The 27,606-nt window shown below is 45.2% G+C and overlaps 1 protein-coding gene across 4 annotated transcripts; it reads left to right on the forward strand.

Annotated features, from left to right (window-relative positions):
• Nucleotides 1-292: 292 nt before the first annotated feature.
• PHTF1 (putative homeodomain transcription factor 1) lies at nt 293-27,606 on the forward strand. 4 transcript variants are annotated; one of them, XR_008210114.1, is made up of 23 exons: nt 293-3,786; nt 9,096-9,233; nt 9,628-9,770; nt 10,429-10,596; nt 11,707-11,815; nt 16,135-16,191; nt 16,276-16,345; nt 16,552-16,710; nt 18,091-18,250; nt 19,015-19,140; nt 19,859-20,018; nt 20,964-21,137; nt 21,218-21,295; nt 21,874-22,083; nt 22,438-22,566; nt 22,881-23,153; nt 23,610-23,741; nt 23,863-23,949; nt 24,593-24,748; nt 25,144-25,239; nt 25,910-26,035; nt 26,267-26,953; nt 27,044-27,606. XR_008210114.1 is itself a non-coding variant. In XM_052698088.1 (22 exons), exons 1-22 carry the CDS (start codon nt 3,070-3,072, stop codon nt 26,285-26,287), a joined length of 3,489 nt encoding a protein of 1,162 aa, XP_052554048.1. In that variant the 5' UTR covers nt 293-3,069; the 3' UTR covers nt 26,288-27,606. The 4 variants fall into 4 exon arrangements, 2 of the variants coding, with proteins under 2 accessions (XP_052554048.1, XP_052554049.1); XR_008210115.1 differs by having other exon boundaries at nt 26,267-26,415; nt 26,728-27,606; XM_052698088.1 differs by having other exon boundaries at nt 26,267-27,606.

Below are 27,606 nucleotides of genomic sequence, written 5' to 3' on the forward strand. Positions count from 1 at the left end.
GCGGCCGGGCGGCCCAGCAAGCGAGGTGAGAGGGGAGCGGCGGCCGCTCGCGCTCCCGGCCCGGCCTCGGCCGCAGCCTGCGGGACCCCGGCGGAGCCCGCCCGCCGCCACGTCCCCCGGGGGCGGCCCCGCGCCCAGGCGCGCCGCGCTCGGCCTCCCGCACGGGCGAAGGCGGGAGGAAAGGAAACGGCGCTTCCGTGCGCTGGGAGCGCGGTGTGTGCGGGCAGCCCGAGCCGCGGCCCGGCCCGCTGCTTACCTACGGCGGGTCGCAGCTCGGGGCCGAGCGTGGAGCTGAGGCTCTGTTGGCGGCTGCTGCTGCTCGGAACTGCCCTCGGTGTGGATCCGGAGTGCGAATGCTTCCGAAGCGAAGCCTTCTTCCTGCTAGGCTTGTCTTAGCAGAACTGAGGAGCAGCTTGTTGTTTCTTTACTAAATGCTTCAGAGTTTCACGGTTAAGAATCTGTATTTAAGGTCTTTTTTTTTTTTTTTTTGTGTGTGTGTGTGTGTGTGTGTGTGTGTATGTGTGTAGTACAGGATAAGTGTCTCACAGATTAGTGGTAGTAAAAAGCCTCTTAGAAGAAGTAGCACGGGTGGGATGCAGCTGTAGTGAGGATGATGCGCTGTGAATTCTGCTTCAGGAGTGGATGTGATGGTGTGGTGCCGGGGAAAGCTGGAATGCAGGTGCTTACAGAGTGAGGTCTGAAGTGTGAACTCCAGCTGTAGTGTCTGAAGAATGGGCAAAGCTGTTGTGGAGGTAACGATGGACTTGGTTACAGAGGCGCTGCTGTGTGACTGTGTGAGCACAACTGCCACTGTTCAGTGCTGCTAAACCTCTGTTTGAATGGTGCCTGTGGGACTCTGCTGGCTTGATGAGTGCTGATAAACTAAAGGAGTATTTCTTCTTTGATCGGGAGTGCCTCTGTATGTCAATTCTAACCCTGCAGTTAAATGAGACCTCCTTTAAAGAAGACTTAAATGCTCTTTATAATTACCATCTAAATTCCAAATTTGTAAAGGAAAGCTGTTTGCTAGCTGAGAGTCTGAAGCTCCCTATTACCTGTCCCAGACTGCACATCTAGTGCATGTGGAGAGGGGGCTGTTGTTTCACTCCAGCTTTTCTTCTCATATCTAATTAAGCTGCCTATTTGTCTGTATTGTTCCTGTCTTTGGCTGTAGATGACAGTGAGCATCTCCAGTGTTTTTGCTGGTGTTCCAAAGTGCAACATGCATATCTGTTATTAGGGAATGTCTTCAAGCAGGGTGGTACTTTCAGTGAAAACTGGTGCATATTTGAGTTTTTCAAACCAAATATCAAGTTAGAGATGTTTAAGATACAGTTAACATCTAAAAATTATGAGAAACTTCAGCACAGAAGTGTTCCCAGCTGTGCAGTCTCGTGAAACTCTTGTTTAGGTTCAACTTGGACTTGGAATCTCTGGGCTCCCCAGAGATGAGATCTGAGCTCCCTCTTTACAGTTGGAAAAGCAGCACCTGTACTTGAGAGCGCAGTGAGTGAGTGAGATTGTGCATGCTTAAGTTCTGAGACCTCCAGAGAAGCTTACTGAAGGCGCTGGTTCACTTGAGTTACTGAAACGACTGGTGCTGCCTTTCTGCTCCTTGTCTTCTCTAGTAGTAATAAAAAATAAAGCCACTTGCTTCTTGTAGAATCTGGGGCATAACAGCAAAACTTGTATTTCAGGTCCTAAAGCAATTGTGTGGAGTTAGTATATTAAGCAATCAGCTATTTCTTTCATGAGAAAGGCTGTTTGCTACAAGAGGCTGTTAAGAAGGTCAACCATCTCCAGTACAGAGCTCAGAGAGCAGAGCATTAATGATACAGTTAAATACCATGGTGAAGCTAACTAATTGAAGCTGCATGTATTTGTTATTACAGCTTTTCTCCTAGGTGACTGTAATGTGTTATTTTTTTCTCTAACTTCAAATACAGCAAGAAAAGAAAGGAAATATAAACTATAGCTTTGTGTACAGGGGAAATTTGATTAGCGTGGAGTTCTGTGCTTAGGAAACTGGAAGAGCTTCAGCTATTGCGTGTCCTGGTCAGATATTGCCATCAGCAGCAGATTGCTCTGATGCCTGTAGCTTATCCTGACAATGTGGCACTTTAGGTTTTATGTACATCACGTTCTTTGATTCAGGCAGATTAAAATCTGAGCAATTCAGGTTTTGTAGCAGCTGGACCAGCAGATTCCTATCATTGTTACTTGCCACGTTGTTCGAAGTATTTGTAAGCCTGAAAGATAAGCAGTTAAGCTGCGTGTTGCTTGACAGATTCTCTACGTTCATCTCTTTAAGCCTTTCAGCATTTTCAAGGTTGATTAACTTCAAAAAACAAACCAAAACTGATAAGTCAGTGCTTTTTAGCTGACAGTTACCTGTGAAGCAGACTGGTGCAAGGTAACTGAACGCACGGATGTGATTGTTTGGATACTTTGTGATACCTGTTCATATTACAGCCATCCCTTTATATTTGACTTTATCAATTTCCACTCAGCTGAATATGAAAACTTTACGTAAAATATCCTGTTGCCCAGATATATCAGTTCTTTGATAGGAAAGATCAGTGGCCAGAGGTGTTTTCTTGCCAGAAAGTGAACTGCTCCAAGTATTTTTTCCCTTTAAATGTCAGTCATGCTCATATCTCTTCAGCTGCGCTGTTTTGTTTCTATATTTTTGTCTCCCAATTCAGGCTGGTATTCTGTAATGAAAGTGTGATGTTTAAATGTTATGGATACTTGTTTATCCTCTTCCTCTGCATGGCACTGCTTTAAATGTCAGGAGTTATTAATGTGCATCTTAATTTAGATGCTGTGAAATATGTACTCCTTTCAAAAGTTTTTTCTAACAAATTTATTACAAATGGAAGTATTTCTGAAATGTTAAGCTTGAGGTTAGGGGGTTTTCCTTAATTCAGAGCTTTCCTTAGGAAGGGATGTGCTGTGTTTTTGTTCCATTACTTTATTCTAAGTCAAAAGACAAGGTGTTACCGTTGGTCAATCTTTGTGGGAACAGATAATGGTAGGAATTGCAGTCTTCGTTCTTTTTGGGTGAATATGCTGCAGTGCAGAACTCTAATCTTCTCTCTGTTATTGCTGCTAGAAACTCAAGATGAAAATGGCAAAACCCAACGAGCTGACAGTCTTATTATGAAGAAGATAAAGAAAAAAAAGAAAAAGAAACATCGGGAAGATGTGAGGGGCAAACGTCTGAAGATGTACAACAAGGAAGTGCAGACAGTGTGTGCTGGGCTCACCCGCATCGACAAAGAGACTTTGTCTCAAGGACAGTGTGATAACTTAGAAATGAACAAGGAATCCTTCAGGTATCTTAAGGATGAGCAGCTCTGCAGACTGAATTTGGGCATGCAGGAGTACCGAGTGCCCCAGGGAGTACAGACACCGTTTGTGACGCACCAGGAGCATTCTGTTCGCAGCAGCTTCTTGAAAACTGGCACTAAATTCAGTAACTTCATTCACGAAGAACATCAGTCCAATGGTGGTGCCCTGGTCCTTCATGCCTACATGGATGAACTCTCATTTTTGTCTCCAGTGGAGATGGAGAGATTTGCAGAAGAGTTTCTCGCTTTGTCGTTCAGTGAAAATGATAAAAACGCAGCTTATTATGCTTTGGCCATAGTACATGGAGCAGCTGCTTATTTACCAGACTTCCTGGATTACTTTGCTTTTAATTTCCCCAACACTCCAGTGAAAATGGAAATTTTGGGCAAGAAGGACATTGAAACAACAACAATTTCAAATTTTCACTCTCAGGTAAGATCTGTTTAAAAGCGTGTGAGTTTCACAACCTTGGATGTGGTTGACCTCATTGATCCAGAGCAGGGATAGCCTAAAGTAGGTGAGGCACGTGTTGTTTTTATTCTAAGCAGATGGAAAAAATGATTGCTTCTCTGCCTGCTCAAAGTTCCTCTGTGTGCACAGGTAGCTGAGGCACTGCTAACCCTCACCTTTCATAGATCTGTAGTGATTTTCCTGCAAGCTTCTGATCTTTTTCTGAGCTTGGAAGAATATTGACACTGAAACCACAGACCAGTGTGTGTTAAGAGTTGCTTAGATCACAAATGCTAAGGTTACTTCCCCCTGTCAGTAGATCAGTCTTTGTTTGCAGTAACATTGCTTTTTAGGTTTCTAAGTATCTACTTTTCAGGTTTCAGTGTATCACGCCTGAGAAGTTGTTTTCACATCTGTGGGTCTGACAGGGGTGTTAATTTGTACTTGCCTTCCAATGTCAGATGGCTGGAATACTCTTAATAGCCTTTGATTTAAGGCTTTCACTTTATGTACTGCCTTGATATTGATAGCTTCAGCCTATCTTAAATCTGTAGAAGTAAAACCTTTTCATCCTTTGTTTAGAGGATAAAAGCTTAGTTCTGAAAGCTGGTCTCACAGGGCTCAAGCTCTCAAGATATCTCATGTGACTTAAATGCATTCATCAGTGGCATTTAAGCTAAATATGGGATTCTGTTAAGAAAAGCCCTTACCTTTGGCTCTTGTCATCAAGCTTGGAAGTATCTGTGACCGTTCAGCAGTGCTATGGTTTGGGTAAATTTGTAAGAGATGGAGTAAAACCTCCTCTTTCTCAGTCTAGCCTGAAAACTGTTGCTTGCTTCTGCTTCAGTGCTTGAAAGAAGTTAAGATCCTGAATATTGGATCACCTGTTGGGAGGAGGAACTGGGAACTGTATAACTTGCAGTAATCTGGGTCTAGGAGAAGGTTACCAAACACTTGTGTATCAGATTTGCATTGGAAAACTGGTTACTGCCTTACAAGGTTATTGTATGGTAACTTGCAGAGTATTTGAATACTTCCCAGCAGTTACAGTCACCATTAAATCAGTAATTATACTGCTTAGCTTATGAGTGTTTTTGACAATGGAGAGCTGCTGCAGCACTCACTTCAGAATAGCTTTGTGTGAATAAGAGGCTTCCTTGGGTTACAGGCTATGCTGGTATTCAGTTAATTCTATTTTAAGCACTCTCTGAACTCGATTGAGTCAGACGTTAGGTTCAGTTGGGTTGAAATGCCTCTCTAAGCAGGTCATGCTGAGCTGGGTTTAATCTCCTCTGCCTGCAGTGTGTTGGTGTGGTTCACACACTGAACAAATGTGTACAGCAGCGTAAGTTGTCACAGCTCTTAAGACAACTGAAATACGAGTCTTTAGAGAGTGTGGGTAATGCCAGAACATGAAGATGTATTTGAGCTGATGGATTAAACCACGGTAGCTGCATTCTGCTGGAACTTTCAAGCTGGCTTGTAAGATTTATTTGCGGATGGTCCAAATGCTCTGCTTAGGAGAGAGGGGGAGGATAAGGCAGGTTGTTTTGCTTGGCAGCCTAATTTGGCTAAGTTTCACTTTTGGACTTTCCTACATGAGGAAATGTCCCATACAAGTGTGCTGTAGAATGGTAATGTTACACCTGTGCAGACCAAGCATGGCCCAGGAGTGTTGTGTACTCTGCTTTCAGCTGAGGATGCTCAGTTGAGTTGCCTCAGCTTTTATGGTGAACCTTCTGTATGCATGAATTTGTTTGCTATACTGAACCAGGCCTTTGGCGTGGATGGCATTCAACTGTTTCTTTTACTGGTTTAGAGAAAATGAATATTGTTAGAAAGCATCTCGAGTTCCGGGTAAGGACCTGAATCTGGAAGACTTTACTAAATCTAATGATCAGTTCCTTGGCAAATTGAATTCCTCTGCTGTCAGGGCAGTGAGGACAGTACAGATGGAATACTTAAATCACTCCAGTGTGTATTTATACTAGCTCATGTTTGGGTTTTGTACGTTAAAGTACTTAAGCTTGAATATTCTCTGGATTTCTCCTGCTGGTGTTGGCTCTGGCTTATCTGTTTGAGTACTTACATGCTAAAGCTGAGCTTTAGTTTAAAGCTGTTCAGTTACACTAGGAGCTTTCAAGACAGTGACTTGTAAATTCCTTTGCATAAGGGCAGAGGAATTAGAATGCTCTTAGCAGTGCAGCTGAAAGGCACCCATACTCTCTCTGGCTGTTATCTTACTACATCTGCTAAGTCTGCACTGAGAATGAAACGTATCTAACCTTCACAATCCACTCCTGCTTTTTTCTTCTCCAAGAAGAAACTGATCATTTTCCTTGTAGGGTCCGTAAGGACTGTTGCAAAAGAAGGGTTTGAGAAGCAGTGGAGGAAAGAGGAGGAAAGAGCTGAGGGAAAAATCAGATTTCTCTGTAAGCTGATATTGCTTCTGGGAAGGAGATGGGAGAAGCAGCCAACAGGTGATAGATAATAGGAAGCTTTCCTACTCCTGCAGCGTGCTGTCAGAAAAGGTTAAACTGTCCTTGACAGCTGTGGCCAATGAACCATACTGCTGTTGGATGGCTGCCCCGTTTTAACTTCTCTTGCTGCTGGAGGAAGCTCTTCATTCAGAAAGGGTCATTTCTTTCTTTTTTTTAACAGAAGCTACCCAAGTATTAAAGAAAAACAGTGCATCTGTACTGCAGATGTGGTGTATCAATTAAAAGCAATATGAACAGTACCTGATGCTCTGACTGATGTATCTGGCAGGTTGTAGACAAACACAACCCCTGCTGTAATGGTAGAGAATGTCACACTCTCCTCCTTCCTTCTCCTTTGTAAATAGAAAGCCTTCTTGTGTTCTTTCTTTTTATAGCAAAGTCTTTGTGTGGTTGGTTTTGTAGCTGACTTGATGCACTGAAAAATCACTGTAACTGGTTCCTGCTTTCCCTGAAACCACAGAGAAACTTCTCAAACATTTTAAACTGATGAACTTCTTCCCACTGTGAGTGTGGGGCTTGAGATGAGTGCAGCAGCCTGTCCAGGCCTGCACTGAGCTGGCACATGTTTTCAGTGTAAACACAGGCTGATTTAATCCAAGTGTACATATTTGTTATTAAAAACCAGCTAAACATAGAAGTCCAACATTTCTTTCAAGTATTTTTATCTCCTTTCAAGCTCTCACATTTCTTTTGTATCACATTCCACTTCCTTTTAAAAAAAAAAAAAGCTTTTCTGTTTTTTTTTCTTTACAAAATTTAATGGTTTTACAAGGAAAATCCTGTGTGTGTTTTCTCCTGATTCATTTTGACTTTCACGACAAGCTCCTGTGAGATATTAGTGAACCTCAGCAAGTCATGTCAACAGAACGTAACTCGTCTGGAAGTCCTGTCTCTCCACTTGCCTTAATGGCACGAGGCAGTTAACTGTAACTGACTTGAGGACTAGGGCATTTTAGTCCTTTGTTCTCCTGTGGCTGCACAGACCTGGGATAACACTGGTTTGTTTCAGCTGAGATCATTCTACCTTTACCAGTCATGTTCTAATAGGATCTGGGGGCTTAACTTGAACTTAGGGCAACAGCCAGAAAGAATTAACAGGTCTCCAAAGACAGTGCCTCAATCAACAACAAACAAACATAAAGTCTGTATCATCAGAAGCTGACAGTGTGTGCTAATTCAGCTTCAGGTGGTGTAACTCAGTGCAGCGTTCCTTTGAGTGACCTGGGATGCGAAGCTCCACCATCCAGGTGGAGGTGATGTGGTGCAGCTGAGCTTAGGGCTCAGCAGCAGAGCTGTGAGATCAGCTCCTGCTTCTCACTGAAGTTCTTATTGAAGGCTTTTATTGAAATGTGTCACTGCTACCAACTGTATGTGACAGAGGAGGAAGGAACGAGCTGAACTTCTGTACTTGTGCAGAATATCTGTGGCTGCTGCTAGAGGACAAAATTGCAGCAGTAGCTGTAACTTTTATCTCACCTAATTTCCTTTTAACAACTTCATGGGATATTTAATTACACCTGATTTGTTGGCTGGCAAACTGTAAGAGCAGACACTTCACACGAGGTTACTTCATTCATCCATCTGTGGTGCACAGGATACCTTCTGTAACTCCATCAATAAATGGCTGTGAGAAACAAACTTAGTGTTGTCACTTGCTCTCCCAAGGAAGGTTTTGTGATGACCTCTTGAAGTGGGTCCAGAGGAGGGCCACTAATGATAGAGAGCTGGAGCAGCTCTCCTGTGAGGAAAGGTAAACTGGGCTTGTTTAGCTTGGAGAAGAGAAGCTCCAGGGAAACCTCACTGTGGCCTTCCAGTACTTGAAGGGAGCCTATAAACAGGAGGGGGAATGGCTGTTTACGTGAGTGGATAGTGATAGGACAAGGGGAATGGTTTTAAACTGAGATAGAGGAGGTTTAGATTAGATGTTAGGAGGAAGTTTTTCAGCCAGAGGGTGGTGAGGCACTGGAACAGGCTGCCCAAGGAGGCTGTGGATGCCCCATCCCTGCAGGCATTTGAGGCCAGGCTGGATGTGGCTCTGGGCAGCCTGGGCTGCTGGTTGGCGACCTGCACACAGCAGAGGGTTGGAATTGGATGAGCATTGTGGTTCTTTACAACCCAGGCCATTCTGTGACCTGAGAACAGGGTCTGTGCTACAGAGGATGTAAAACAAATCTGTGAGATTCAGGTGTTCCTGGCCATGGCTGTGTTGGTAGGTTATATTACAAACAACAAGCCTTGGTAAAGGTAAAAACTGAAATGTGCATCTGACTCTTGATTTTTAGTTAGACCTCTCATTTCCTCAGTTTATTCTCTGATTTTTATGTACTGTAGCACTCTTTGCAGAACCATTAAATGCAGGAACACAGGTTTTTCGCTGCAGTCATAGGGAGAGTTTGAAATGCTGAAGCAGTGCTCAAATGCAGTGATTAATAGTTCCAGCTTCCTGGTGAAAAACTGAGTCACAGTAAAGCTTTGGTTGTCAGTTTTCTCACGTCAGCCTGGAAGTGTTGCTCCTGCATTAGGCAAGCACTCCCTGGTTGTTATTCAAGCAATAGCAGCGTGTCCTGTTAGTAGTTTAAACAGGATTTATTTTCTCTTGGGATACCCTGCAGACACAGACGTCCTGAAGTCCTTGTGTACTCCTAAAGGCACCACTAATGAAACAGATGGAGACAAGCCACGGATTCAGATGAAAACTCATTGGTAGCTTAGTGTATTATAGTAGAAAACTGTAATTTCTTGTAGCAGCACTGAATGTGTGGTGGTGTTTTTGTCTTTCTGGTCCTTCAGGTCAATCGAACGTACTGCTGTGGAACCTACAGAGCAGGGCCCATGCGGCAGATCAGCCTTGTTGGAGCAGTGGATGAAGAAGTTGGGGACTACTTCCCAGAATTCCTGGATATGTTGGAAGAGTCCCCATTTCTGAGAGTAAGCAGGAACTTGTGGTGTTTAAGTGCATCATTAGGTGTTCAAAAGATTGCTAAGATTCATATATTTTCAAGTGATTAGAAACCTTAAAAGTGTTTTCCCCATTGATATCACTGGGGCTCCTGAGGATGGAGGTGCACTCTTTCCTGTATCCAAATGGAAGGTATGAACAAACTGGCTTTGGTTCTGTAAATCACTCCAAAGCTGATTATGATTTACACTATTGTGTATCAGCTACCCAGTTATCTACTTCCCTAAAAACTGAGTTTGAAGTTATCTTGGAATATATCTTACTTCATGAAGAGTGTCAGCTTTGGTAGTAAGTTTGAACGAGGCATCATTAAGTTTTTCCATCTCACCCAGTGTTTTTTCTCCCTTTTTTTTCTCTTTTTAGATGACTTTGCCCTGGGGTACTCTTTCAAGCCTCAGGCTTCAGTGCAGGTCACAAAGTGATGATGGTCCCATAATGTGGGTGAGACCAGGAGAGCAGATGATCCCAACAGCTGATATGCCAAAATCGCCTTTCAAACGGCGCCGGTAATCCTTGGCTTCTCTTTCTCTCTAAAGGAAGAACACTGCAGTTGTGTTCTTTGGACTCGAGAACAACACCTTGATATTTTAGATGTAATTAGTTCTTCAGCTCTCTCAAGCTTACGTTCTTCATTTTCATTTCTGTTTGATTAGCTCAGTGAACTGAGCTGAATGTGCAAATATCACGTTGTAGATTTATCACTTGCGATTGTAGTTCTGTCACTTCTCAAAGTAATGTGGCCTTCATCAGTGCTTCCTTAGTGTTAAAACCAGTTCTCACAGCCCCCAGGAGACGCTTCAATCCTTCAGCTGATTTCTGGAAGAAGAACTAATTTGGGGAGTTTAATGCTCAAAAACAACTTAGATCCTTAAACCTCTAGAGCTGCATTTTAGTGTTAGTGCTATCACAGGAAATGCTGTGGTGTGTAGATGTACTTTCTGTCTTTCTCAGATTGTGCTGTAGAACTGATTTTAGATGAAAAATTGGAAGCGTGTTTTGATGGGATTCGATCTTTTGTTGTCAGATAACCAGAGTGAAGGAAATGCTTTGGCCTTTGATTTTGAAACCTGCAGCATACAGCATGTAAAGATTACTTCAATACAAGCATTTGTTTTTCTGAGCAGTTTGCCACAGATCTTAGTGTGTCTTTTAATTATGCTACAGGTCAATGAATGAAATAAAGAATCTCCAGTACCTACCTCGGACCAGCGAGCCCCGTGAGGTTCTGTTTGAAGACAGAACAAGGGCTCATGCTGACCATGTGGGTCAGGGGTTTGACTGGCAGAGCACGGCTGCTGTAGGTGTTCTGAAGGCTGTGCAGTTTGGGGAATGGTAAGTGCCACTGAAATGCTACTGCTGTAATGGGAGGGGGCAAATCTCAATGTTTTCTCCCTGAGAAGAAAATCCATTGGGGAAAAAAGGCTAATTAAAGAAATTGTCTAAACCCTGTAATGAAATAAATGCGTCTGTAGCTTGAGAAATGTAAGGCATATGTCTATTATTTTTCTCTCTTGTTGAGGGAGTACTGAAGTTGTAACAAGCTTACAAAAACATTTATGACATACAGAGTAAGCCTCCAGGTACCACACCTGGACTGTGGCTGTTCTTTTCCTAGAAAACAGCTGTATTATTGCTACTTTTTGTAGACAGCAATCTAGGAACTCAATAATGGAATTTAAAGCTGCAGTGTTTTCTCACTCCGTGTACGTGAGGTGTTGCTGTTGACCTTACACAGAAACTCTATATTTGCATAGTTATTTCTAACAATTACTGTAGATGAGAGAATCACAGCATGGCCTGGGTTGCAAAGGAGCACAGTGCTCATCCAGTTCCACCCCCCTGCTGTGTGCAGGTCGCCAACCAGCAGCCCAGGCTGCCCAGAGCCACATCCAGCCTGGCCTTGAATGCCTGCAGGGATGGGGCATCCACAGCCTCCTGGGTTTTTAATAATAGTTTTTAATAGCATCATTAGCAGTACTGCTAAGTTTTCATATGGAAAAACACATGCCAGAACTTCTTTTATCTGATTCACAGCCATTAGATTAAAAACCAGCTGATTAATATTGTCCTCATTACAGCTTCAGGGTGCCACATGGTTACTCTGCGTTTTTTTCTTTTATACAATGTTATTTTGCCTAATCACAGAATAGAAGAGTGGAGGCAAATTGTAGCTCCAAGATACTTTGGTGTACAGCAAATGTCAGCCTCATTTTCTGGCATATCAGTATGGTATTTGTCCACCAAATCATTGCTTCTGTTGTACGTGCACTAAAAAAAACACCAACTATCCACAGACTGTGCCTCCTTTCTGATACAGCATGCATATCTACTGAGGAGTGATGAGACTTTGTGCCCAGTAGAAAAGAAAGTAGTTTGTTCAATGAAACAATAATCTATAACTGAAGTTCTTTATAAATCCTTGCACTTCTCATCTCTTTGTAGGAGCGACCAGCCTCGTATAACCAAAGATGTGGTTTGTTTCCATGCTGAAGATTTCACTGATGTTGTGCAGAGACTTCAGCTGGACCTGCATGAACCACCGGTGTCACAGGTATTTGAGCTTTCCTACTGACAGCACTTTGTAGGAAGCTCGACAGTTTTCAGGTTCATTGTGCAGCCACCCCTTCTGTACCCCTGTGGCCATCAGTTCTCAGCTCCCTTATGCAGTTTTCCTTCCTGTGTTTCCTTTCTACCAAACTGGGATTCCTGCTCTGAGTCACACGGTGGTCTTCTGCTATTGTCATGTCTGTAGTGATGATGATTGGTGGCCCTCAAAGAACAAAATTCTTGTTTAGAAAAAAGAAAGCTTCTTAAACAGAAATGTGATGCAGATCCAAAGTGTGTTATTTTAGGTGGGTACTGAATTATTTGCCCTGAACAGAGTCCAGCACTAACTTTACCATCTTTCCTCCTCTCAGTGTGTTCAATGGGTGGATGAAGCCAAACTAAACCAAATGAGACGGGAAGGCATTCGCTATGCTAGGATTCAGTTGTGTGACAATGACATCTACTTCATCCCTAGGAATGTCATTCATCAGTTCAAAACAGTGTCAGCAGTCTGCAGCTTAGCCTGGCACATACGACTTAAACAATATCACCCTGTGGGGGAGACTTCTCAAAACACAGAGAGCGATTCAAACTTGAACAGTAGCATTCCTGGAAAGACAGAGCCCAAAGGTGAAGCCCGATGTGTGAGTGTAAAAACAGAGTGTGAAGAACCAGGCATAGAAATGCAGCTTACCACAGGGATGCTCTCCTCCTCTGTTGCTTCGCTATCAGGACTTGTGCAAGCAGATCAGGTGGCCCAGCCCCTTCCAGGTTTTAAAACAGAGTCTGATCAGCAACACAATCCGCAGGATCATGCAGTCTCTTCTGTGTGATATGTATATAATCAAACATTTTTTAACTACTTTTTAAAATTTTGATGTGAAGTTATAGTTTTATAACTGGCTTATGTTTTATTGGAGAAATCTTGCCTATAATTCTATAAAGAAAGGTGACATTCCAAAATGTCAAGCATATCTTTTTTACACAGATTATGCAAAATTCAAGTTGTATTTTAACCCCTTAGTACAACCTGTAACAGTGGTCTACCACTTCTTTCTGTTTAACTAATGAGATATTGAATATCTCCTCAAAACCAGAATGAAATTCCTCCAGGAGCATAAAATGATTTAACTCTACTGCTTGGTGTTATCTCCCGATTTTCACTCTCTTCACCAGAAAGTGATGCTTTTGTAGAAGACTTGTAGGAACTTTCCCCATCACAATTTAATTGCTAGGAAAAAAAAAAAAGAGAAAGCACAGCACTTTTGTGGACAATTTGTGAAATATTTGGTGTCTGTTGTTGATGCGGCTCATATGCGAGTTGGTTTCTAAACGAGCTGTAGGAATTGGTCTGTATTTCTTACAGATCCTACAAAGGTGATCTGTAAAACCAACTGCAGGCAGTGTCTGATCCTGTTGAAATGCCATGGCTTACTGACCTAACGCTCATCACTGCGCTGCTTGTGCTACTTGGCGCGAGGGTTTTGCTCCCAAAAGCTGCCTCCTCTGGATGTGAGTAATACCAGTGTGGAAGGCAGAGAACCTGTTGGTAGACTTGTGGAGGAACTTGTTATCTTTGAGCACTTTAAGGCTTTCAAATGCTAACCGACTTGGCAGCTTGTTTTGATCGGGTCGTACTTCATGTCCAATGGAACCACACTTTCCCTTGTACTGATGCACTTAATATAACAGCGTTGGGTTGGTGACTGACTTCCACCATCAGAATGTCCATTTTCTAGGAAGCTCTGTATTACTGTTTCACAATAAAAAGTATTATGGCATCGGACTGCTGTTTCCATGTGTAGCTTTTGGGTGCCCAGGTACTGTGGAAGAATCAGTGGTACGTGCTGAATACTTGGAGTGTCAGCTCTCAACAGTTCTTGAACGACCTTTCAATATTTCTAAATGTTAATATGTAATCTGTATTTGACTTTCACTCACCCCATTTATTGCTGCCCTTTCCGGTCACTGAAAGGAACGATCCTGTCCCTCTCACCCTCTCCCTTCCCCCTACCCACATTTAGAGTACAAGTTGGGTTTTGGTGCAACTGAAGCTGTCTCCAGATGGCTTTATCTGTTCTCATCCTCACCAGGGTAGGAAAGATTTGAAACACTATGTTAGAGTAGACAAATGCAAAGATGCTGTGTTAGTTCTGGACGCATCTTTTTAATATCAATTATTACTCTTCTCTTTATAAGGGTCTCTAAAATATGTTACTCTATTATAAAAATTACTTTGTGCAATATTGTTTGTGTAGGCTTTTATATACATATTAGCACCTCAGTGTAGAGGTCACTATTTTAAACTGATAGAAAGAAAAAATCATCAGATGATACTGCAGTGATTAGTTAGAGCCTGTATTACTCCTTATGTGTATGTATGTATTGTCTTCGGTACAGAAATGAGGACTAGGAAATATTTCAATTTAAAACTAATTTACAGATTGAAGTGGTAGTGACTCGTTTAGTAATCTGTGTAAATAAGGTGTTAGAATGGAAAGCTTTTATGATAAAATGTGATTCATGCAGGGGTGTAATTTAATCTTAGCAGAAATCCTAGATCATCTGGACCGGTTCGTTAACGAGCTGTCTGTTCTCTGGTGGGTTTTTTTTTTCCACTTCTTATGTTGAGAGGAATTTCATAGCTTTAAGGGTTGTGCAAAGTAAAATTCCTCACAGGCAATAGTGGTTTCAGTTCATCCTTCATGTCTGAAGATCGTATCACCTGAGGGCGTTCTTTCCTTTTAAGAAGTCTGCTAGTCTTCCAAGTGCCCGTTTTCCTTCTCTCATGTGCTGTTCTGGCCGTGTCAGCAGAGCAATGCGATGCAGTGAGGTTTTGCTCAGGAGCTGACAGAGCTGCAGGTACTCCAGTGATCCCACAAACATACCTTTAAAGGCCCAGTAACACAGATTAAGAGCCCCTCGCACACTGACCTGTCTGCTCTGTGTTTGAGGCAGAATGAAGGGAAATCAATTTGGGAATCCTTGGTGTGAATTCTGATAGTGTCTTCTAAATGGATAAAGGCAGAAGATGGGAATGGCTTATGTTTCTTTTAGAACTGCTGTAGTGAAATCTGTGGGCGCTGCCTGAAATATCCCAAAAGTTCCGGGATGTCTCTGGTTGGAGGGATGTGCCCCATAGCATCGTGCTCTCTCCATGCTCAGTCACTGATAACATCTGTTTAATAGCACACTTAGGTTTGTTCTCAGAATGTGAAGCATAGGAGGGAGCTGTGCCAGAAGCGATAGCAGAATGCAGATTGCGGGTGAGGTTCCGCTGAGCTCCGTCCTCTCCTTCAGATGTGGTCACTTTGTGCACATCTGACACCGCCTCTTTGGGAAGCTGGGATGCTCAGCGCAGTGTTCTCAGGGGATTTATTGGCTCTCTTCATAGGCACAGGTGTCACCATACGTAAAAAAAAAAGGGCTGTGTTCTGTACTCTATCAGCTCTCCTCACCCCTTACAGTGGGACAGAACTGTCAGAGCTTCTACCGTGGGCAGGAGCTCTCATCCATCACCTGGCACAGCCCACTGGTTGCAGCTGCCGATCCAGGCAGGGATCCAGCCCCAAAATCCCAACTTCAGGGCTGATGGGGGGCAAAGCGCACGGCATAGAGAAGGCTGTGGCACTCTCGAATAGTTTAAGGAACTTCCAACGCTTCTGGTTTCTCTGTACAACGTGTGTAGCAGTTTCCGTGTTGCTGTTTTGTGATTAGGTTTGATTGGCAGCTACGGTTTTCTGTGGTTAATTTACGAAGCCTTTGCCGACCGAGGACGCGTCCCATTGCCTGGAAGGCTGTTTGCTTTGTGCGGCCTTAGCGTATTTATTGACATTTAGCAAGTGTTTTACGGAGGTTTTTATACTAAGTCGTGTACGCAGGTAAAGCTCTAAAGCCTCTCTGTGAATAATCCTTACTGCGGTGCGTTTCTTTCAGTAGCTGACTGTACCCGTGTCCGAGCTGTTTCTTTGTAAAATAGTCCAACGGAATGCATAGAAAAAATAATAATAATAATAATTTTTTTTTTTTTCTTTCCTCCCTGTAAAAAGTATTTTTTTAATAAACAAAGTCTGATTTTTGTCCTTTACCGTTTGGACGCGTCTTTAATGCGGGGCGGGGCGGCGGGCGGTAACTGCGGCTCCGGGGGGGAGCGGGTTGGGCTGGGCGGAACCGAGCCGGGCTGAGGCGGGCCGCGCTGAGGGGCCGGAGCCGCATGGCCGCCCGCGAGCGGGACGCGATCTCCTGGTACCAGAAGAAGGTGAGGGCGCCGCGGGGCGGGGCGGGCGCGGGCCCGGCCGAGCGCTCAGCCTCCTCCCCCTTCAGGTCGGGGCCTACGATCAGCAGATATGGGAGAAGGCGATCGAGCAGACGGAGATGAAGGTAACGTTTCCCCCCCCCCCCCGCCCTCCCGGCGCTGCGCTGCGGCCCGCGCGGCTCACGGCCCTTTTGTTCCCGGCTTCGCAGGGCTTCAAGAGCAAGCCGAAAAGGAAAGGGCGAATCCAGGCCGATCTGATCGACGTGGATCTGATCCGAGGTGCGGGGGGGGGCTGGGGGGAGACGCTGTGAACGGGGCGGCCCCACAGGGAGCGCGGGCGGGGCGGCACGGCGGGAGCTGGGCGCGATAAGGGCGGGCGGAGCGGCGCCTCGGGGCTGCGGCGGTTGGCTTCGGCCGGAGGGGAAGCGGCCCGCAGGGGAGTCGTTGCGGTTCGCCGGCACGGAGCGGTTTGTGTCTGCTTTGAGGTTCTACGTTTGCCAAAGCGAAGCCCGAGATCCCCTGGACGTCGTTGACTCGGAAGGGAATCGTGAGGGTTGTGTTCTTCCCGCTGTTCAGTCAGTGGTGGATCCAGGTTACGTCCCAGCGCATTTTCACGTGGCTCCTGGTGCTCTACGTTATGCAAGGTAAGCAGCGGCAGCTCTTTTTTCCTATAGCAATGTTCTGTGCTTTCATAGGCTGCAATGGAAAGGCTAAGGATGCTGCCTGAAATCCCTTTGTCTGTGCCGTGCTCAGCCCCTGCCTGCCATCCTTCCCAGAATCACAGGATGTCCTGGGTTGGAAGGGACCTCCAGGATCACAAAGCTCCAACCCCCTGCCACACGCAGGGCCACCAACCTCCACATTTCATAGCAGCCCAGGGCCCCATCCCCAGGGCCTTGAACACCTCCAGGGATGCACGGGGCATCACAGCCTCTCTGGGCAGCTGTTCCAGCACCTCACTGCTCTCATAGGAAAAAACTTCCCTGACATCCAACCTCAATCTTCCCTCCCTCAACTCCAAACCATTTCCCCTTGTCCTGCTGTTATCTCCCCTTTCCAAGAGCTGACTCCCCTCCTGTTTGTAGGCTCCCTTTAGGTACTGCAGGCTGCAATGAGGTCACCCTGCAGCCTTCTTTTCTCCAGGCTGAACAAGCCCAGCTCCCTCAGCCTGTCCCCACAGGGGAGGTGCTGCAGCCCCCTGATCATCTCTGTGGCTCCTCTGGACCCTCTCCAAAGGCTCCCTGTCTTTCTTGTACTGGGGGCTCCAGACCTGGACACAGCACTGCAGGTGGGGCCTCACAAGAGCAGAGCAGAGGGGGACGATCACCTCCCTGTCCCTGCTGGCCACCCCTCTGCTGATGGAACCCAGGATCCCATTTGCTTTCTGAGCTGTAATCACACACTGCTGGCTCATGTTAAGCATTTCATCCATCAGGACCCCCAGGTCCTTCTCTGCAGGGCTGCTCCCAAGGACTTCCCCAGCATTGCAGTCAGTGTGAGCTGTGATGGCACTTCAGTACCACATGCAGAAGGGCACTGGGAGGCAGTGATCACCGAGATGAGCTGAGCTTTGAATTTTGCTCATGTTGTACCAAGGCACCCCTCTCTGTTCAGTACTTTGTCCAGTGTTTGTCCCCTGGTTGCATTTCTGTTCGCCACCATTGAAGAAGTGTTCAGGAGCCCTTCTGATACAGTGCAAAGATTTGCAGCTCAGACTCCTCATGTCAACTCATGTTGTGTCACTGTGCTGTTCTGAACAGATGTGGAACCTCATCTACCAGAAGTGATGAGTTGGTCCTTCATGGGACACATTTCAGGGCACCCACATTCATTTCAGATGTATTTTCAATCTCCTTCTTTGTGCTTTCTCTTCCTGTTTTGAGAAGGCTGCTTTGTAGAATGAGCAAGGCCTAACGAGATGTGTGACACCCATTTTGGCTGAAGTTAGAAAGCAGAGTGAAAAATAACCAGAAATGAGGCCACGCTGCTAATTTTTGCATTTGATGAGTTTTTCTCCTTTTCAGTCATAGCAGTTATATTGTATTTCGTGGTGCCTGTTGTGAATGCAAGTGAAGTCATGGGACCGATGTGCCTTATGTTACTGATGGGAACTGTTCACTGCCAAATCGTGTCCACCCAGATGAACAGAACATCAGGAAACAACGGCCTCAGCAGGAGGAGGAGGTGAGAGAGGTAATGGGTTTATTTGTTGGGATCGGAGCATAGGGTGAATTGCAGTTAGTGGGTAAATGTCTTCTGTCTGGATGTAAATAGCATTTACTCATAAACATGAGAATGAGTGTTTTTTGTCTTGTGTCTCCTCATAATGAACACGAAAGCAATAAGGATCCAAGGCTGGGGTAGGTCTGCTTCAGTGAGCAGTTGGCCCTTCTCTTCCTAAGGTGGCTCTTTAAGAGGTTTTATCCTTGGCTACAGGAGGGTGTTCTGTATAAAAAAGCATCCTCAGGATTCTGCACAAAGGTTGGTGTCCTGCTTTGGTGCTAACTGCCCCCGATTGCTGGTGTGTGTTGAGACAGGGCTAATGAGTGAAGGATATGGCTGCAGTGCAGTCACTGTTGGCAGTTGTCTTTGCTCCTGCAGGAGATGTTACAGGTCAGCTGTGAGGTATTTAACTGTTAGATGTCTCAGTGCAAATGCTGATGGAATGTTTAGGAGCACAGAAAGAGGGATGTGGTTAGATTTCTGCCTCCATTAGATTTCTTATGGAAAAAACAATCTAGATTTTGCCTGCTGGATGCTTTTCAGTTCCCTTCCTGACGGTACTGATGTCCTATGAATGCGTATGTAACTTCTGTCAGTGCAAGTTATTCTATTTAGAAACACGCCTCCTGTCAGCACGACTCCTGTAAAATAGCTCCTGTGGGAGATCTTTGAGCACAGACCCAGCACTGCGCTGTGATACAAATTCTTTTATTCTTTCTAATCAGGAAATTACGCAAATCTGTGGGTGTTGATGGGAACAGTTGGTCTCCTCCTGACAGAGCCAGCACAGAACAGCAGGCCGAATCCGCATCCACGCTCACCAGTTTGTTTGGCATTCTCTTCCGGAGGAGGTGAGCGATCTGCCCCGGCTTTGTGTGCTTGTGACCACACCGTGTGAGGTTTGTGTGATGGTTGGAAAATGAAGATGCAGTCATACTGTCACCGATGTCACCGAGCTCTGCCAGAATCAGGCCATGGAGAGCTGCCAGCAGGAGGCAGCCCTGCATTCCCATAGCAAATGCCCTTCGTGAGAGACCTTGATGTTAGGAAGGACGTGGAGCTCTTAGATCGGGTCCAGAGGAGGGCCACTGAGATGATCAGAGAGCTGCAGCAGCTCTCCTGTGAGGAAAGGTTGGGGGAACTGGGCTTGTTTAGCTTGGAGAAGAGAAGCTCCAGGGAAACCTCATTGTGGCCTTCCAGTACTTGAAGGGAGCCTATAAACAGGAGGGGGAATGGCTGTTTATGTGAGTGGATAGTGATAGGACAAGGGGAATGGTTTTAAACTGAGATAGAGGAGGTTTAGATTAGATGTTAGGAGAAAGTTTTTCACCCAGAGGGTGGTGAGGCACTGAACAGGTTGCCCAAGGAGGCTGTGGATGCCCCATCCCTGCAGGCATTCAAGGCCAGGCTGGATGTGGCTCTGGGCAGCCTGGGCTGCTGGTTGGCGACCTGCACACAGCAGGGGGTTGAACTGGATGAGCATTGAGGTCCTTTTCAACCCAGGCCATCCTGTGATTTTCCTAAAAGCTTTTCTCTGATGCAGAGATGTGCTTTTATTTCCTCATCCAGGGTCAAAACCACAAAGTTGGTGGCTGAGAAAGGAACTGAGACAGAACACGGTGTGAGCGCTGTGAATAATGGTGTCAGGCACAGACATGCCAGGGCTGAGCACAGGCTGCTGCACTTCAAAGAGAAACATAAACTTTCTGATGTGGAGAAGAGCCATCAGGTACCATCCCCAAAAGATCCATTTGAAGTGGCAAATCTCAGTGTATTCTGTGTGTACCCAAAGGTCTGTTGATATTAAGTGGAAGGATGGTTCTAATCCATGCTGCTCTCTTTCTTTACAACTCTGCTTGCATGTAGGAAACCTAAAAAAACCTTCCTACCTCTGGACTGAACTGTTGTCATGGTGCTAATCCTTCCCTGTAAGCACCTTTTCCTCTGTCTGTTACAATAATCAAGGAGTTAAACACACACAGTGGAAAACTTCTTTTTTACCAAAGTCCTGATTTAGGAATAACGATAATGATTAAAAAGAAGTAACTTTTTTAGTAACCACTAACTCTGTGATTTCTGTAAAATGTTTGCATGGCAACCCTTGGGAGTTGGAGGTAGGAAAAGAAAGAGTGGACTGATTTAAGGGGCTGTGATCCCCACTTAAAGCTCTAAAAGGGAGAGCTCTGTGCAGTCACTTTTGAGGCTCCTCTTGATGAGGTGCTAACTCTCATATGAAGATCATCAGTGTGTGCAGAACAGCGCAGTTCTGTGCCATCCCAGCTCCTCTGTGCATTTGGAGAGGAACAGCTGGCTGTACACAGATATCTCATGGTTACAGCTCTGCTCTGGGCAGTTTTTTGTGGACACATTTGTTTCTGGGCTTGAGGTTGCTGTAAGAGCTCTCTCTGCCTCGCCCTCTTCCCTGCTGCTGTCCCTGCCCCAACTCCAACACAAGCTTTGCTCTCATGATCCCTATGGCAAGGCTGGGCTGGGGGCACTGAGTTGAAATTCATGCCTCTGTGATGCTGTGCTGGGTTGTTTCTCTGTGTTCTGTGGCCACTACCTGCAGGCTTTGGCAGTGATGAGGTTACTGTGTCCAGTAGCAGCACTAACCTGGAACCTTTGGTTTGATGCAGCTTGTTTGTTGGTGCTATTTTGACTGCTGTATTTCTAGGATGATTGCACCAACAGGGATGGTGTATCTGATGAGCTTTCAAGCGAGGAAGATGCTGAAGCAGTGGCAGAAAGGATTTTGTTATGGCAGCATGTAGAAGGGGCTTCCAGTGACAACAGCTACGAAGAGAAGAAAAAGCAGCGTCCTGTTTCTCTGAACCAGGCTGTCTCACAGGTACTCATGTTGAACTGATGTTGTTTTCCACACAATTTTCTGCTATGGATCATGGTCTATTTTTCCTTTGTCTTTGGCAGGTCAAGCAAGCCCTCAGAGGTGTCAGAGATTCTGACAGCGTTGCGGAATCTGAACTGGAATCCACATTATACAATCAGGTATGGTTGTAAGTTCAAGAGACACTCTTTGCTGACCCCAGGTGTGTCTCCCCCATCAGAATGGTTTATTATTCAATGACAGTGCTTCATCATTTTCATGAATGTGTGACCTCTGTCCCTGCCCATTTGCAGCTTTGTGGACTTTGTTCACAATTGTGAGCATTCTGGTCTGTTTAACAGAAAATCCCTGCATTGGCAGCACAGCATGGTCCAAGCTGCTTCTAAGTGCACATCTTAAAGACGTGTTCTGGGAGGCAGTGCTGGATTGTGGCCTTCGTGCTCAACATTTCTCATTTTTTGAAATGAAGCCAGAAAACCATTGCATTAGAATGAATGAGTCAATGTTTATTTTGAGATGTTGAGAATGGAGGTGGAGAACCAACGCCATCCGTGGGACTTCCCACGTAGAAACACTGTGCACAGAAACTGCTGCTAACACTGCCTTTAAGGGCTCCCACCTCAGTCTGTATCGGGGGCTGTTGGTTCCCAGCTGCCCCACAGAAGCTCATTTCACTGATTGCTGTGGGGTTGGTCTGCAAACTGGGGCTGATCTGTGTAAGTTTTATTTGATTTCAAAGGACTCGAGGTCATGCATGAATGTGGGCTCCCGGAGCTGCAGTGTGACCAGGAGAGACTCCGAGAGCACACGGCACGACTCTGAGACAGAAGACATGCTTTGGGATGATCTGCTGCATGGGCCAGAGTGCCGCTCGTCCTGCACCAGTGACAGCGAGGAGGAGAGCATGAAAGGCAGCAGGAGGGACCCGAAGGAAGATGTTTTTCAGCAGGTTTGTTCATTCGTGTGCTGTGAAAGGTTTTGATTTATTTTCTTCAGTTCGTGCAGCTCCCTCCCTTCCCAACATCCTGCCCAAATAAAACAAGACGCAGCTGAATGCTGGGGGTGTAATGTAAGCAAGGAGCCTGCTGCTGGATGAGCCCATCCTGACAGCTGTGCTCATCACACAGAAGAGTGGAACGATGTAAACAGAATCCATGAACGACTCTCCCAATGTTATCGAGACCACTGCTAATCACAAAGACAAATTTGGAATCTCCTTTCAATCAAAATACTTTGTAGGAAAAGGTATTATTTAGTAGAGGGGCAGAAATGCATTGTATGCCCATTCTTTTCTCTTTTATAGAACCATTTGCTGTGGCTACAGAATACAAGTCCAGAATCTGCAAAAGTGAGCGCGCTGATCTGGGAAGGGAATGACTGTAAGAAGGTGGACATGTCTGTGCTGGAGATCAGTGGGATCATCATGAGCAGAGTAAGAGGGCTGTAAAGCGTTGCAATCTCTGAAAACAACCCAAACTGTAAGCAGCTACACCTGCAAATACTGTGTGCAATATAAAACCAGCTCCTCCCCCAGCTGCAACTGTAACTGTCCCAAATGTACACAAGAATTGCACAAACAAAAATTTAGCAGGTCTTGTTGAAGACTGGTGAGCCTGTTTTGTTTAGTTTGGGTGGAATTGTTTTAGGCTGTGTCCTTGGAGGGGAGGGGGAACGGAGTGCTTGATTGAACGCAGCCACAGCACCATACAGCCCAACTGACAGTGACTTTTTCTTCTTACTTACCAGGTTAATGCCTACCAGCAGGGAGTGGGGTATCAGATGTTGGGAAATGTCATCACCATCGGATTAGCGTTCCTGCCATTCCTCTACAGACTCTTTCACACTGATAACATGGAGCAGCTGTGCTCCATTTCTCTGAAGGAGCTTTTGCACATCTTCTGTGGAGCGCCTGCCAGCATCCCTGCCGTTGTTTTGTCTACAATCAACTTCCTGGAACGGCTTTGCTTGACCTGGATGTTTTTCTTTATGATGTGCGTTGCTGAGAGAACATACAAACAGGTATGTTTAAATGCATCAAAGCTAAAATGCTTCACGAGCCCTGGAGCAGGAATTGTACCAGCTTAAGTAGATGAGTCTGGTTAGACCTGTATTAATCAGCTATAAGCCGACATGCTTCCTATTTAGGAAGAAGCCCACTTAGCTGTTGTTCTGAGGAGGAGAATTAGATAGCAGGCTGCATTGCAGTCCAACTGGTTCTAAGTGCTGCATGCTAAAAAGCACTGTGTCATTTATTGGTATAGCAAGAGCTTTGTGGCTCCTTCTGCACAGCAGCAGCAGCTCTGCCTCTGCACAGGAGTGGCACCTGTGGGGCTGCACTACGAGGCCCTGCAGTTGGGCCTTCCCAGGTTGCCATAAGCTGAGCTCTTCTGCCCATTACCACTAAACAGTCCCAAGCAATGCTATTTCTTTTTTAGACTCATTTATGTTTGTGTATTTTTCGTTTGTAATCTGCAGAGGTTTTTGTTTGCCAAGCTTTTCAGTCACATCACATCGGCTCGGAAAGCCAGGAAATACGAAATTCCTCACTTCAGACTCAAGAAGGTAGAAAACATAAAGATCTGGTTATCTCTTCGTTCCTATCTCAAGGTGAGTTCTGACCCAGGATGGGAGCAGCCTGTTATTACAGTCAGCATAAGCAAAGGTTCTGGCTGTGCACCTCTGCAGCCCGGATCCAACCCTCACAGCCACTGCTGTCTTTGCTCCGCAGAGGCGAGGCCCGCAGCGCTCTGTGGATGTCGTCGTGTCGTCCATCTTCTTACTGGCTCTTTCAATTGCTTTCATTTGCTGTGCCCAGGTAAGACTCGAATGTTCCCAGGGTGTTTTATTTAAGAGAGCTGAGTGCAGCAGCCTCCTCAAGCTGTTATTGAAGAACAGCTCAGTAACTGTTTGTAACACCTTCTAGTCCTTCTCTACACCTTCTGTCACAGCAAACAGTCTTAGAGCTGTGCATTGCTTGCTTTAACAAGAGGTCCATTACTGTATTTAGGAAGGTTCTGGTGGTGCAGTGGTGAGAGCAGTAAGATCTGCTGCCAGTGTGTGAGAGCAGACACTGCCACTGGAGGAAGGAATGCCAATCCCATCCCTGCTCAAATAGACCTGAGGTGTGCATGTACTCCTAGGAAAGGCAGAATGAGTGCTTTAACACTGCCAGCACAACAAGCACATGTGAAGGGAAAGACATTTACCTACCAGCTAATTGGATAAAGGGAGGAAAGAGGAAAAACTTGCAGCTTAACACTTTCTTTTCTCATCAGAAAGAAAATGAACAAATTCTAGGGGTTATGAACAAGGCTTTGTACTTTAACCTGCTGCATGAATGAATGATGCTTCAAGGACAGAAGTGTTGCTATAGAACACGGACAGCTGTTCTAAGAGCTGTACAGGCCAGGTTTTGTATATTTGTTGGGACTGACTGATTTTAATTCTTCCCAAAACAGGTCCTGAAGGGTCACAAAACATTTCTGAACGCAGCTTACAACTGGGAGTTCTTAATCTGGGAGGCAGCACTTCTTCTCTTTTTACTGCGCCTCGCATCCCTGGGCTCCGAAACCAACAAGAAGTACAGTAATATTTCCATCTTGCTTACTGAGCAGGTACCTCCATTTCCTCCTTCTTCTTTTGGCTTTATACTTTTTTGTTTGGATTTAACTACTGCTTTTCAAACCAGGTTCATAAATACCAAGATCTAATTTTGAAATCCAGAAACACCATTTGTGCTGCACTGTAATGAAGTAATGCAGCTCAGCAAGGGAGGGACAAGGGGGGAAACATTTAGATTCAAATTCTGAATTATTTCTGGCTTTGGGTTAACACATCAGCCATGTTAAACAGGAGAAGAATGATGTGTGAGTGCTGAAGCCATCTGTAGATGTATCACTGCTTTAGGAGTGACAACAAATGGCAGCAGTTACTGTAACTGCCCTCAGACAGAAATTGGTTGGGAAATAATGCTGGAATGTTAACATGCAGTCTGCAATGTCTGTCACAGATAAACTTGTATCTAAAGATGGAGAAGAAACCCAACAAGAAAGAACAGCTGTCTCTAGTTAACAACGTTTTGAAACTGTCTACAAAGCTGCTAAAGGTAAAGTGCATCCTCCTACAAACAGAAGATTGCTCAACTTCATGCAGGCAGTGGATGCAGCGACTGTGGGTTTTGCTCTCCCCATTTCTACTGTCTTTTGATTAGATCAATCAGTTTTTACAAAGGCTTTTTTTTTCTGTGCTTTGATAGCAGTGGAATTAGATCGTCACACAAACTGGCGTAGCTAATTGTGCCACAAACAATTAGCAGGGGCTTACTGTGATTCACGTGAGTGAAAGGACAGGCTGGAATGATGAGCACAGAGTGCCTCATTAAATTGAATCCCCTTTTCCTTCAGCAGCTCCAATGTGGAAGCTTTTTCTTGGCAGTGGGAGAGCAGGCATTTGGAAAAGGAGTATAGTCTCAAAGCCAATATAAAAAAGCCACATGTAATGTGTTTAATAGTTCTATAATGATTCTGCAGTCTGTTGCATTAAGTTTTTGCCACACAGCCAGTATAAAAAGGGGACTTTTCAGATTCTGGATGGCTGTTAGAAAACATCTTTGAGCAGAGAGGCTTAGAATGCATAGAATTTCTGTATGTACACTTGTGATTCAGAAGCAGTGCACAGTTAGAGTGTGTCAGAGAGCCAGCATTAAGTTAAAGGGCAGACAATGACTCTGCTGTGGGATTTGTCTTTTGTTCTTTTGCCTTTTTCTTCCATGACAGGAATTGGACACACCATTCAGGCTGTATGGGCTGACCATGAACCCACTGATCTACAACATAACACGTGTTGTCATACTCTCTGCTGTCTCGGGTGTTATAAGTGATCTGCTGGGATTCAATATTAGAGTAAGTGTAACTCCCCTATGGAGAAGAAACATCCTGGAGGGAGGGGAGAAAAGGAGAGGGTGGGATGTTGCTTTTGTGCCACTCTTAATCCCCTCCAGAGGGAATGCACACCTTACAGTTCAGTAAGGTGCAGTTCAGTGCAGGATGGGTGATGGATGAGCCTTCCCTGTAGATGAGAAGCATTGCAGTCCTACTTTTAGATCAGTACTTATTCTCAGAATCTCTTTTCAGTTATGGAAAATCAAACCATGAACTGACTGACCATCAGCACAGCCCTCTCCAGCAGAAGGACAGAGCAGAGACCGAGGGCTTGGACACAGAGCAGGGCTGCTCTCACACTACAGAGCTCTGTCACTGCAGTTTCTTAACAGAGCCTCAAGGTATGCACTGAAAGCTGTCCCTCTGCTTTACTGTTCTGTTACACACAGGATAAATTGGTGCAATTTATGAAGTCATCCCATGGCATGCACATGTGAAACAGAATAAATTGAGCCAAAAACCAGTAGTAGTTTGCACTGAAGACAGCAGGAACTGCATGCACAGACTGTGGAGCATCAATCGCTACAAAAGCCATGCTAGAGCTTGTACTGGAGCGACACAGGTGGTTGCTGCAGGTGCCTTGTTTCTCTAAAAACCAGTCCTGTGCAATAACAACCAATTAATCCTCCTGGTGGTGTTGGCATCATTTTCAGAGAGCGCTGGAGCTCGGCTGGGCTTTGTGTATCCGCCTTCAGAGCTCTGCTCAGATGATACTGAGAAGGCATTCGTGTGACCGTGCTGAAGAGCACTTTTCTCAGCCTTTCACTGTACTGCTGGCTGCTGCTGTGGGATGCAGTGACAGCAGCCTGCATGGGACGAGCGCTGAGCCGACGCTGAGAGTTAAACTTAGGTTTGAACAACCTTACAACACAAATACAGGTAAAACAGCTAAAAATCACTTTGCTATGGTTGTTCCCTCTGACACCTCAGTGTGTAATCAGTGGGCAGGTAATGGTGAGCCATGTCCAGGGCATCCTGCTGTAAGTTCTTCCCACGACAGCTGAATTTGGTGTTCCAAGAAGCCGCTGCAGCTCTGCACTGCAACAGTGCCTTACACTGGGATACTTAAGGAAGAGTTCCTGTTGTGGAAACCACGGCAGTGGAAGATGACTGAGAAAGACTTCCTCACTTAAAAACAGATCTGTGTTTAGAAATGGCACAGGAAGGAAAGAAAAGCTGTAAAGACATCTGCTAAACGTGCACTTTCCTTAAGTTTTGCTGACTGCTGTATTGGCGATGAAGAAAAGCTAAATCCTGCCTTCATTCTGTCACGTAAGGAGCGAGGTGGCATAAGGAATTTTGGTAGTAAACTGTTTATAGCTATTTTCTGTACAAGGAAAGGTTGAAAGATGGAAAAGAAAATGACAACTTTATATATCGAAATGTACAAATAAACCTACAGTACAACTATTCCTTCACCAACAGCTGTTTCCACGTGGCTTCATGACTTTATCACCTTTGTTGAACATTTGTTATCTCTGAGCAGGAAGCCAAGGAAACTTGCAATAATAAACTGCATTTGTTTTCCAGAA

The sequence above is a fragment of the Tympanuchus pallidicinctus genome, unplaced genomic scaffold (genome assembly GCF_026119805.1).
Source record: "Tympanuchus pallidicinctus isolate F22 unplaced genomic scaffold, pur_lepc_1.0 scaffold32, whole genome shotgun sequence".
Lineage (NCBI taxonomy): Eukaryota > Metazoa > Chordata > Aves > Galliformes > Phasianidae > Tympanuchus > Tympanuchus pallidicinctus.

Bases quoted from the DNA above. Each gene is read 5' to 3' on its own strand.
- PHTF1 (XM_052698088.1), top strand. From the start codon at position 3,070: ATGCTGCAGTGCAGAACTCTAATCTTCTCTCTGTTATTGCTGCTAGAA. The intron at 16,346-16,551 runs GTGCGGGGGGGG...GTCTGCTTTGAG, and splicing joins CGACGTGGATCTGATCCGAG to GTTCTACGTTTGCCAAAGCG. The intron at 22,084-22,437 runs GTTTGTTCATTC...TCTCTTTTATAG, and splicing joins AGGAAGATGTTTTTCAGCAG to AACCATTTGCTGTGGCTACA.